The 13,348-nt window shown below is 34.2% G+C and overlaps 1 protein-coding gene across 1 annotated transcript in view; it reads left to right on the top strand.

Annotated features, from left to right (window-relative positions):
- SMIM14 (small integral membrane protein 14) overlaps positions 1-13,348 on the top strand; it is a 54,814-nt gene that overhangs the window by 22,539 nt on the left and 18,927 nt on the right. Inside the window, exon 2 of the mRNA XM_010962655.3 lies at positions 1,257-1,366. Within this exon, the coding sequence (XP_010960957.1) occupies positions 1,292-1,366 (75 nt within the window). The 5' untranslated portion in view covers positions 1,257-1,291. The remainder of the gene's footprint in view (positions 1-1,256; positions 1,367-13,348) is intronic.

The following is a 13,348-nucleotide window of genomic DNA, read 5'->3' on the forward strand; positions in this document are numbered from 1 at the left end:
TGTTTGCATATCTTTGGAGAAATGTCTGTTTAAGTCCCTTTTAAATTGGATTGTTTTTGTTATTGAGTTAGAGGGGTTCTTTATATAGTCTGGAGAGTAAACCATTATAAGAAATATGATTTGCAAGTATTTTCTCTCATTCTCTGTGTTATCTTTTCTAGTTTTTTGGTTCATTTGTCTTTATAGCAGTTACAGGTTTGTATTTATAATTTTTAAAATACTTAGATTAATGTTTATCTCCACCATTAGAATCTTACCACCCTTTAGGGTAAGTAAGGACTATATAAAGTTTTTGCTCACTTTTGTGTGGCTGATGCCCAGCACAGGTGCTAATACTTTTTGAATGAGTGAAGTTCCCTTAAATTAATTTATGAGTTCCATTGATCTGTCAGTTCCATCTTAAGTATCACTAGTACTCCATCTTGTTACTCATTATTCTTATTGAGAATCTTCCCAGCTATCCTTGTCATGTTAATTCATGGACCCCCACCCCCAGCATTGGTAGCATTTTAGATAACTGATTTTTTTTTCTTTCAGCTGGCCTTCTTGGTAGGATAAAGGCTGCAGAGGTACCATAGTCAGCTTAGGCTGCTGTGGTAAAATGGCACAGACTGTGTAAATTAAACAAGAAATGTTTATTTTCACAGCTCTGGATTCTGGGAGTTCCTTGATCAAGTTGCGGGCAGATTCAGTGTCTGGTGAGAGACCTCTTCTTAGTTTGTAGATGGCTGCCTTCTTGTTGTATCTTCACGTGGTGGAGAGAGAGATAGCATGTCTCTTCTTTAAGGGCACTAATCCCATTCATAAGGGCTCCACTCTTATGACCTAATTACTTCCCAAAGGCTCTACCTCCAAATACCATCCCCTTGGTGATTAAGGCTTCATCATATGAATTTTATGAGGGACACAAACATTCAGTCCATAGCAGTGGTGAGGCTAACTAAGTTAAAGAATTAAGTAAGCAAGCAGAATAGTGCTCAAGTATCACCAGCTTCACAGGTGAGTCCAGTGTAGAGTGTCTGAAGACATTTACACTTACAGGAAATCAGTCTGATGACAGAAGTGGTATCCAGTCATTTGTATAGTTCATAATTCATGTAAGATTAGTAATAAACTCATAGATACATTATTAATAAATTGAACTATACTTAGTTTAAAAGAACAATTGCAAATCTATACATACATGAATTATTTATAGCTTAAGAGAAAGAGTAACTCTGAATAATAGTCTTAAAATATTTTTTCCTTCCTCCTAGATTTAAACAGTCAAGTTAAATCAAGCTGGGTAATCATGGCAGAAGGTGGATTCGACCCCTGTGAATGTGTTTGCTCTCATGAACATGCGATGAGAAGGCTGATCAATCTGGTGAGATGAACAGGACAGTCCTATTCAGAACTGAACTGTACCCCTCTATCCTATTTTGGGGAGAATGTTGGTTATTGGAAGATTTACATTTGATGGGCACTAAAAGTTACTTCATAATTGAAATTCCGCAGTGGTATAAGTCATAATGGTTAAGATACTTGATACCAGCTTTTTCATTAGAGATAAAAACAAATTGCTGTCTTTATTTATGATAAATTTTTGTTGATGAAATTCACCATTATAGGTGGATAGCACACATTTGTGTACAGACTCTTCTGTTCTGTATTAATGCATATAGTCTTGGGCTATATGGAGCTTGTTTACCTGATAATCTGCTATGAAGTCATAGTTCCTGTTATGATATAGTTCAAATCTTACTCCAACAAATGGCATAACAGAAGTCTCTGTAAAGATCATTTTCAAATCCAATTCAACTATTTGACAGAGGCAGATTTCTGAACAACAGGTTTTGGATAGCTTTATTGAATTGAGTGTAGTGAAATTTGAATTGTAGGTTTTTAAAGACTTTACTAGTCTATAAGCTTAAATACAGGGCTGTTTATGTACTATACTTTATACTTTTTATGTTCAAAAGGAGAAATTTGACCATTATTCACAATAAATAAAGTACAATTGACCCTTAAACAACATGGGTTTGAACTCTGAGGGTCCATTTATATGTGGATTTTTTTCAATAGTAAATTCTACAGTACTGAACAATCTGTGATTGGTTTAACCTGAGGGTGTAGAATTCTGTTGATTCGAAGGGACTATGTACACAGAGTGCTGACTTTATAGTTAGGTATAGTTACTTTATAGTTACATGCAGAGTTTCCACTGTATGGAGGGTTGGTGTCCCTAACTCCCTCATTCATCGTTCAAGGGTCAGCTGTATATTGTCATGTTGTACATTGTAACACATTTTGTTGTTTTAAAGTACTCTTGTACAGGGGTATATTATTATAGGCCAGTTAATAAAGGCAGGTACAAAGAGCTGCTCAATTATTTGAATTGTTGGTAGTTAATAAGCAGGTTTTCTGCTTATTCAGTGTTGATACATAGTCATTAGAAGTGCATTGACGGTGAGTGGTATTCCTTTGAGAGTCAGCATATACTAGGACTTATGATCCTTAAGAATGCTTTAGAGAGGATAGCAATAAACTAAGAACTTATAGATTAACTATGACTCTTGTGAGTATAGAAATATAATGGGAATGCCATATCTCTGATAACTTGATGTAAAAATAGATTAGTTTGAGTAAAGGATAGTTTAGAAAATATTTTCTCCTGTTTGTTTATGAAGTTTAAGAGCTGATAGTTTTTATGTCTTAATTCAGTCAAACATAAGGCAGATTTCTTTTTCAAATTAAATGTGATATTTGAAACAAAAATTAGACATGTAACTTACTTGTGGTAAATTTCCTTAGTGGTTTTTGTGTGTGTTGTTGTGAGTGGGCATCAACATTGTACTTTTTTTTTTTAATTAAAAAATTTTTTATACAATTTAAAGGTTACTTTCCATTTACAGTTATTACAAATGTTGGCCATATTCCTCATATTCTAAAATACATCCTTGAACCTATCTTACACTCAGTAGTTTGTGCCTCCAACTCTCCCACCCGTATATTGCCCTGCCCCTCCCATAACCACTAATTTGTTCTCTGTATCTGTGAATCTGCTTGTTGTTTTTTTTTTTTTGTCATATTCACTAGTTTGTTGTATTTTTTTGATTCCACATATAAGTGATCCAGGATACTAGTTTTTAATAAGGATTACTACCTTTTTATTTCTCACTACAGTATTTTTTGTTTCTAACAGTATCATGCTTTATTTTGTTAGCTCTGCTGCTTTTTTTAGAGATGGCTAAAACTAAGCCCTACTTTTTATGATTCCCTGTATATTTCTGTTCTCTTTGATAGATTGTCAGGAAAGCCATGTTTAGCTTTTTTTCTCCTTTTTTAGTGGGCACATTAATTCATGCTTGATAAAACATTATTTATAGCAATCTTAGTTTGAAATATTTTGTAATTATGTGAAAATATATTTTAGATTTTTACAAATCCTTTAAAAGTCCATATTCTTTAGTGTGTGCTGGACATTTTCACACAATGTAAATTACTGTTGGGTGATCTGCTGTGTATAACATGCTGATAATAGTATTGAGGAGAAACTCATTTAATTCACTAAGGAAACTTGCTGGTTAGGTTTGATAGACATTTGTTTAAATTGAATTGTGCTTTTGAATTTTTATTTCATCTGCATTTCTTATTTAAATTCAGAATCAAGCAGCATTTTTGGATCATATCTACTTTTTGCTATTTAAGTGCTTTTTAAACATTTTTTTCTAAAGTAGCTTTTGATATAGTCTCTAAATTCAGAAATTCAAAGATTTATGAATACTGCTATTTACTTTAGCATTATTTATAATAATAAAAAGTTATAAGCAACCCAAATGTCACCTAGTAAGGCAGTGGTTATATCATGACACATTCATGCGATAAAATCGTATACAGATGTTTAAAATAATTCTTTGAAAAATATTTAATAACACAAGAGAAATTCATGTCATATGAAATGAAAGAAAATAGGATATACAAATGGCATTGAGTATAATTTTGTGTGTACACACACATATACCTTATATATATTTGTACACAGGAAAAAAGACTAGAAGAAAATACACCAGAATGTTAAAAGTGGTTATCTCTGGATTGTAGAATATTGAGACTTCTCTTTTATAGTTTCCTGCATTTTCTGTGATAATAAATTTTATAATCAGTAAAAAGTAGTCTAACAAAAACTCAATTTTTTCACTTAAATGTCATCAGTATTCTTTTATGATATACTAGGCTTTTCTACCTCTCGTGCATTCATTATTTTCGACTCTTCAAAGGTACTTCAGAGGACCTTTTTTTCTCAGTACCTGTTATCTTATTGCTCTGTGGGATTCTAACTCCACAGCCTGTATCTTAAAAGCAGTTTATCTGACTATAACTTCTCTGTGTTAGTTATAACTAACAGAATTTAGATGTCTGCATGCTCAGGAAATTCATAGATACATTAATAATACTGTGTTATAGTATGATGACAGAGCAGAGATTTAGTCTCTTTTTTTTTTTAAATGGACATTTAATTCATCTTTGTAATAGTGTAACATCTCATTAACTTCAAGTTCTGATTTGAAATTTTTGTTATTTTTGACCTCATGTAGTAAAATTGGGTTTTCTTGTAGTTTAGAGTATTGTCAATTCCTGAGAATTTAAAATGCTAATAGCAAGTAAAAACCTGGGGAAACTTGAAGATTTTAATGCAGATTATTTATGGTTTGTTGATTAGTTGTATGCTAGGTTGCAGTTCTGTTCTCTCTCAAACAGCTTTGCCTGTTTGAGCTTAGGAATAGTTAAGATTTTTACCGTAAGTTCCTTTCCACTTTAATAAACTTCTGTTCCTTGAAAATTTAAAACTAATTTCTTTTCCTGATTTAGTAATGATATCAGTTAAGGTTTCTTCATTGTAAATAATAGAAGTTCTAGCTGATTTAAGCAGAAAAGGACGTATTAACAGAGTATTATGTGACTTACATTGGACAACCTAGAAAATGAATAAGATGAACGGGAGTGTTAATGCCAGAATGAACCCATGCTGCAAAACTGGCCCAAGCTGCTGCTCCTGAATTCCAGACTTTTGTATATCCAGCTGTTGATACAACATCTCCATTTGGACAAATAGTAGACAGCTTATACTTGATGTGTGCATAACTGAACTTCTTTCCTTCATTCACTTTATTGTATATCTGCAATAAGGGCTTTTAAAACAAATGAATATATCTCTGGTTGTATTATTATAGGAGTGTTTTAATGATACATGATAAACAGTGTTTCAGTTTAAGGTTATAAGACTGCAGTACAAAGAATGCCCATCTTGGGGTGCTCATGACAAAGCTTTACTTGCTTTCTTGGCATATCTCCTTCCTATGATTTAATTGCATCCTTGGGTTACACAAATACTAGACTGTTCTTAATGCAGTTGTATTTTGCCAGGTGCATGTTTGCCAGGTTTTGTTTGCCAGATTTTGTATTTGCTGAGTTCTGTTTGTCTCTGAAATGTTCAGAAACATTAAAAAATGGAGGCGCTATCTGACATTTCAGACATTCATGTATCCTAGTCTAATATTCTAATTAGAACTTTAATGCTTTACTTATTAAATACTGGCTAATGAGACTTTTTAAAGAGGTGAATAAGAATATACAATGAGTCCTTTTCAATTAAAATCAGGTATCCTATCATGTTACATTGAATTCTCTGTTTCATTACTTGACTAAATATGGGAATATACCCATTGATAAATATGGATTTTTACTGATATAATAGTAGAATACTACAACATATGTAGAAAGATGCCAACACAAAATTCATAATCTAATTATAAATCATTCTTTTAAGTTGTTTAGCTTTTTTTTGTGTGCCTCCTCTGAGGATAGTGTTCTTTTTTTTTTTTTTTTTAAACAGGGGGAGGTATTTCGTTATAACTAGTGTACCTAGTTGTTTCGGTTTTTTCTAAATCATTCATACTTCCTAACATCCGTAAAGACAGTCTGAAGGGGGATTTTTTTCAATTCCCATTGAAGCCATTTGCAGAATTATTCTATTTTTAGCCTCTTCTGCTCCCTTGTGACTTTTTTCGCCTCCTGCTCTCCTTGACTACCTCTTGATATACAGTTTCTTCTGTTAATGATAGGAGTTCCAGAAGGAGAGAACAGGTGGATTTAGAAATGTGAACTTAAATTATGCTTTGTGTTTTTCCTGTTCTCTGTTGTAACCTAAGATTTGGGATGCAGATAATCCTTTATTGTTTGTTGAGCTCTGTATTTCAGCTCTAATCTAAACAGTGTAAGTGAAACTTCTACATCTTTACTTAAATTTGTTTTCGTATTAAAGTACTATAAGCCTGTGATCTGGGAGATCATTGGTCATATTCCTCTTAGAAGTCTTAAGGCCTTGTAAATTGTGACTAATGTCTACTGATCTTAAATAAGTCACTCTAAGTAAGACCTGTTATTGGCCTTTTCCTGGAAGATGTATGCCTGAAGTTTCTTGAGAAACTTCCCTACCCAGAAAATATATCTACTGCTAGTATCTTTTCCTATTAATTTATACTGTTGTAAAATGTTTAATTATTGATATAAATAATAAATGTTCTTTCAAAAAAAATACATGTGAAGTAAATTCCTCACTCAATTCTCTATATTTGACTTATTCCTACTTCCCTAGATGAATTTGGTGTGCACCTTCACAGATCTTTCTAACAAATAAACATGTATGGACTATGAGATACATATATATATGTATTTCCCTAATTTAATAATATTTAGCGTTTTCCATGTTGCTACAAAGCCTTTTTAATTCATGTGATTAACTTTTGGTTTTTATTTTAGTCAATAAAGGAAATTTTAGTGGGCTTTCTTCTTTCAAGTCTTAATACTTTTTATCAGTATCACCTAGGCACTGGAAGACTAGATAGTCCTTCTGTGATTAACGGTACAGTTGATTTTACAAATTAGGAAATGTTGGCCTTGAAAATAAAACAGTCAGGTGCAGCCATTATGGTAAACAGTATGGAGATTCCTCAAAAAATTAAAAATATATTTAACATATGATCCAGCAATCCTACTCCTGGGCATATATCCAGAGGGAACCTTAATTCAAAAAGATACATGCACCCCAATGTTCATAGCAGCACTATTTACAATAGCCAAGGCATGGAAGCAATCTAAATGTCCACCAACAGATGACTGGATAAAGAAATTGTGGTATATTTATACGATGGAATACTACTCAGCTGTAAAAAAAAAAAGAATGAAATAATGCCATTTGCAGCAACATGGATGGACCTAGAGATTAATCATTCTGAGTGAAGTAAGCCAGAAAGAGAAAGAAAAATACTATATGATATCACTCATATGTGGAATCTGAAAAAAGAAAAAAAGAGAGCACTAATGAACTCATCTACAAAATAGAAACAGACTTGCAGACATAGTAAACAGTCTTACGGTTACCAGGTGAAATGGGGTGGGAAGGGATACATTTGGGAGTTTGAAATTTGCAAATGTTAGCCACCATATATAAAAATATGTTTAAAAAAACAAATTTCCTCTGCATAGCACAGGGAACTATATTCAATATCTTGTAATAATCTTTTATGAAAATGAATATATGTATATATATATACATGACTGGGACATTGTGCTGTACACCAGATATTGACACATTGTAACTGACTATACCGTAATAAAAAAAAAAAGAAAAGTCAGTTATTTTACTAGCAAGAATGGGTTTATTTGGGAATAGCAGAGAATTGCAGTTTAGGACAACAAGCCACAGCAAAAAACCATGCAAACAAGTCCAACAGTTAAAGAAGAGAGGGATGCCATTTTATAAAGAAAAAAGAGGCAAGTTGGAAGGGATTGTTTTGAACAAAAGCCCACTGGAGAAAAATGAGAGTTCAGGGTGATGATCGTTTTTCATTGGCTGAGTTGCTGGGGTAGTTGATTTCTTACAGGAAATGCAATGTACCTCTTTTCCTGTTGGAACCTGTAAATTGATGATTCTCTCCTTTTGATGATTAAGTCTATGATTGACCATTCTCATAATTGACATTAAGTGGTACTGTGTGACAGCTCCCCCTTCTGGCCTCCTGGTTTTCCTTTATTTTCACAGAAATGAGGTTATATTTTATTTTAAAGATAAAATAACTATTGAATGTCCTCATGGCACAAAATTCAAGCAGTACTAAGTGTGGAAAGGGAAAAGTAAAAATCTCCTATGTTCCTCCGCCTCTCATTGCCATTTTACTGATTATAAGTTACTCAGTTTCTTTTATATTCCAGTTATTATGAGTGTATAACAGATTACCCCAAAACTTAATGGCATAATAGCCTTTTAATTAAGTTGACAAATTATGTGACTGGAGTTCATATAAAGCACAGTGGAGATGGCTTGTCTGCTGTGTAATGTCTGGATTCTTAGCTGCAAGATTCAGAGGCTGGAAGCAGGAAGCATCTGGAGGCTTGCTCACTCACTGTTTGATGCTATCTAGTGGCTGAAACCGTACCTAGTACTGTCAGCAGAATTCTACATATGGCTCTTCATACGGCTGCTTGGCTCCCTCTCAGTGCAGTGGCTTGGTTCCAGGGGGAAAGCATCCATCCTAAGAGAGGAAGAGGGAGGGAGAGAACCAGGCAGCAGCTGGATACTTTTGGTGACCTCGCTTAAGAAATCACATACACACATCTAAGCTATACTTTTGGCTGAAGCCTGCTCAGCTTCAAGAGGAGGGGGCATAGATTCCACTTCTTTTTTAAAATTGAGGCATAATTGACAAATAACATTAGTTTCAGGTGTACAACGTGTATATATTGGGAAATGATCACCACAGTAAGTCTAAGTAACACTCGTCACTATACACAGTTTTTTTTCTTGTGATAAGAACTTCTAAGATTTACTCTTTCAGCAACTTTCAAATATGCAATATAGTATTGTTAACTATCATCACCATACTGTATACTGTATATATAATGTGTACTGTACATTATATCCCCACGACTTATTTTATAACTGAAAGTTTGTACATTTTGATCCCCTTCACCCATTTCATTCACCAGCAGTCCACCACCTCTGGCAACCACCAGTTTCTTCTCTGTATCTTCGAGCTTGATCTTTTGTTGTTGTTTTAAATTCCACATATAAATGAGATCATACAGTATTTTTCTTTTCTCTGTTTGACTTATTTCACTTAGCATAATTCCCTGAAGGTCCATCCATGTTGTAGCATAAGGCAAGATTTTGTTCTTTCTTAAGGCCGAATAATAATTCCATTGTATGTGTACATACCACATCTTCATCTGTTCATTCCTCAACGGACGTTTAGGTTGTTTCCATATCTTGGCTATTGAAAATAATGCTGCAGTGAACATGGAAATGCATGTATCTTTTCAAATTAGTGTTTCTGTTTTCAGGTAAATACCCAGAAGTGGAATTGCTGGATCATATAGCAGCTCTATTTTTAATTTTTTTAAGGAATCTCTATATTGTCTGTCATAGTGACTGCACCAATGTACATTTCTACCAACTGCACAAAGTTTCCCTTTTCTTCACATCCTCGCCAATACTTGTTATTTCTTGTCTTTTTGACAGTAGTCATTCTAACAGATGTGAGGTGATACCTCATTGTGGTTTTGATTTGCATTTCCCTAATGATTAGTGATGTTGAGCATCTCTTCATGTACCTGTAGGCCATCTGTATGGCTCTTTTGGAAGAGTGTCTCTTGAGATCTTCTGCTCATTTCTTAATCAGATTGTTTGGGGTTTTTCTGGTTATTGAATTGTATGAACCCTTTATATATTTTGGATATTAACCCCTTATCTGATACGTGAGTCGCAAGTATCTTCTCCCATTCAGTTAAGTTACCTTTTCTTTGCTATGCAGAAGCTTTTTAGTTTGATGTAGTCTCACTTATTTATTTATTTATTTATAATTTTTTATTGATTTATAATCATTTTACTCACTTACTTATTTTTGCTTCTGTTACCTATGCTTTTGGAGTCAGATTGAAAAACTCATCACCATGATTAATGCCAGGAAGCTTACTTACCACCTGTGTAATTTTTTTAGGAATTTTATGGTTTCAGGTCATATATTCAAGTCTTTAATCTATTTTGAGTTAATTTTCATTAATTAATTTTAATTTAAATTAATTTTAAACTATTTGAGTTAAGAGACTCCACCTCTTGATGGGGGTTGGCAAGATTCTGGAAGAGCATGTATGGTTAGAAATACTGCTGTGGCCATTTTTAGAAAATACAGTCCACCACATTTATCTTTCTAGAAATTTGTTTTACACAGAACTGGATCATCTTTTATATATATTTCTGAAACTTGTTTTTTTTTTTCACTTCACGTATCTTTTCATATTAGCAACTTTCTTACTTCAGTTTTCTAAAACAGAATACTGTAGACTGGATGGCTTATAAACAACAGAAATTTTTTTTCTCACAGTTCTGGAGTTTGGAAGCCCAACATCAGGGTGCCAGCATGGCTGGATTCTGGTGAGAGCCTTCTTCCAGGTTGTGGATCTTGTATCCTTACATGGTGGAGAGAGGGCAAGAGAGCATTCTGGGATCTCTTTTATAAGACTTTAATCTCACTCGTGAGGGCTCTACCCTCATGACCTAATCACCCCTGAAAGGCACTTCCTAATACCATAAAACTGGGGGTTAGAATTTCATAAATTAAATATTCAATTCCTAACAGCAAATCAAAGTCAGCCTCATTTTTACCAGTGTCATGGTATTGGAATATTGTCTTTTCTTTTAATAGCACATGTAGTATGTGAATATCTAAATTATGGACACTTGAGATAATGTAGAAATACAGACCAAAATGTCAGTCTTTCTTCCATTGCCCCCTACTCACCCATCCCATGCATGTCTATTATTGCTCACTTGGCCCAGGGTTACGTTGGGTTTGTGGACAGTAATGTATCTATATCTGTATCTTTATGTATAATCAAAATAGACTGTACCATAGGGGTATAGTATATAAAAGTTCTGTTGTTGTCTAATCAGTGGTCACAAATTACGTGATGATTTTTGGTTCAATGTATTAAACTCAAATTCAGAAGGTATTTTTATATGATTGGGGACAGTGTATGCATATCATTTGGGCAAAGTAGCCCAACCTATTAGTGTTAGATGTTCAAAAAGTATTTTCAGAATTCTCAGCCTATGCCTTAAATGTGCATAGATTATTGTGGTCTTTCCAAGTTACTTTTGTTAATGTTGTAAGAAAATATGTAGAGATGCTACTTAGTCATTAAGACTAAATGTGATCAGATATATTAGGTTCTAGCTGTCTCCCAGTTGAAACACTGGACTTTCCACACAGGAAAACTTGATTTGAATATGCTATCTTCGTATTTTGTCATTTCTTTAAAATTCCTCTCCTCATAATTTGGCATTGTATAGCAAAACTTAGAGTGTACATACCTTCATTCTAGCAACTTTTCTTACCCTAAAGAGATTAATCAAATGTGTAAGAATATACTTATAAGAAGATTCACTACAACTTGTTTTTCATATACAAAATTAAAGATGATGCAATTAAGTGAAATTCTGTGCAGCATTAAAAATTAGGTAGAGATAGGTTTTGGCAGTCTAAGGTTATTTCAGGCCAACCTTATGACCGTGAGCTTGTGTGTGGTGTGGTCAGAGAGGACATTGACCAACTGTTTACCGTTGATTTTAAAAGTACTTTTTTGTTGTTGGTTTTGTTATAGTTTGAAACTCTGCCTGAGAAAGTAACAGAGACAGAATTTGAACCCAGGTACCTCTGACTCTAGAGCTTCTCCTTTTAACCACTGTTCTGTACCACACTATTTACCAGTCCACAGGTAGATCCATGAGAAAGAAAGCACCTCCAATATACATGTGGTTCTTGAGCATCAGACATAGAAAAATAGCAAATAAGTTCTTGTCTAGGTACTGTCTTAGTTAGCTCAGGCTGCTACAGCAAAACACCACAGACTGGGTGGCTTCAACAGCAAATACTGATTTCTCACAGTTCTGGAGGCACTGGGAAGTCCAAGATCAAGGTGCTGCCAGATTTGGTGTCTGGTGATTTGACTCTTTTCATGGTTTGCAGACATCCACCTTCTTGCTGTATCCTGACAAGGCACAGAGAGAACAAGAGCTCTGGTCTCTCCCTCTTACAAGGGCACTAATTTCATCATGGTGGCTTTACTCTCATGACGTCATCTAAACATAATCACCTCCCAAAGACCCCACCTCCATATTACATCACATTGGGGGTTAGGGCTCTAAAATACAAATATGGGGGAAGGGGCACAAACACCCATAGCAGGTACATTTTGGTAAGTCCAAAGAGAGACTTTCTGTTTTTTTGCAATTTTTTTGAAAGAATTTCTCCAAGGTAATATGCCTTGTAGAAGTTCATTTACCTGTTTTTTGTCATTAGAATCTTCTCTTTGATCTATGTTTTCTCCATGAGTCTTTGACAGCCAAGGTTCTATATTAGGCTTCCTGGATATCCTAAGAGATTATTTTAGGTTCTACAATTTTGCCTAACATGGAATCTCCATGCCAAGACTCTTATGTTCTTTTAACCTCTGTTTTCTGCCTTTTTCTCCAATGAAGAAAAACATTTATTCTACTCATACTATGTTGTCTGTGTGATATTAATGCTAACTCATCTAAAAAACTTTCCATAACCATCCTGATGAGGTGGGGAAATCCGAATCTATTTTTAATTCTTCCCTGGGATGCTGGGGTCAGTGTTTAACATGAAAGATTACCTGGACAGCAACTATTGGATATAGGTAGTCCACATGTGGTTCCCCCCACCCCACTGTAATACAGAGCATATTTGAAGTTTATAGATTCTGCCATGCCTGTGTCCTTCACATATTATTCTTCGTTTTCTTTTAATTGTTTGTTTTCACGAATGGTTTCCTTTTAAAGTAGCCAAAATCAGCATCAGTAATTCCCACTGTATTCTCCAAATAAGTCAAGAGAAAACTGAGGTGCATGGCTTGAGTAAGGCCTTTACTGTTTCCTGCTCAAAGTTATAATTTGGCCTCCTACTCTGACTTCTCTTACCCAGGAAAAATCACTTATGTACCAATACTGTTACTACATTAAACTGACATAATTTGTATATTTACCAGTTGTATGTGGATTAATTAACTTTCTAGAAACTTGAATAGCAGGACAAATTGTACATTACTGTTTTTTTTTTTTTTTACCATAGTCCCAAAGGGAAAAGATATCTTTCTTAGTGCTGAAGGAAGACATTGGCTGTGTTAATCTTAAAGACTGTTAGGTAACTGTATCTATGGTTATTTTCACTTTACTCTGAATTTGCTTCAGTTCAGTTATATCAACTCACTGGAGTATTTTGTAACCACT

This window comes from Camelus bactrianus, chromosome 2, assembly GCF_048773025.1.
Source record: "Camelus bactrianus isolate YW-2024 breed Bactrian camel chromosome 2, ASM4877302v1, whole genome shotgun sequence".
Taxonomy (NCBI): Eukaryota; Metazoa; Chordata; class Mammalia; order Artiodactyla; family Camelidae; genus Camelus; species Camelus bactrianus.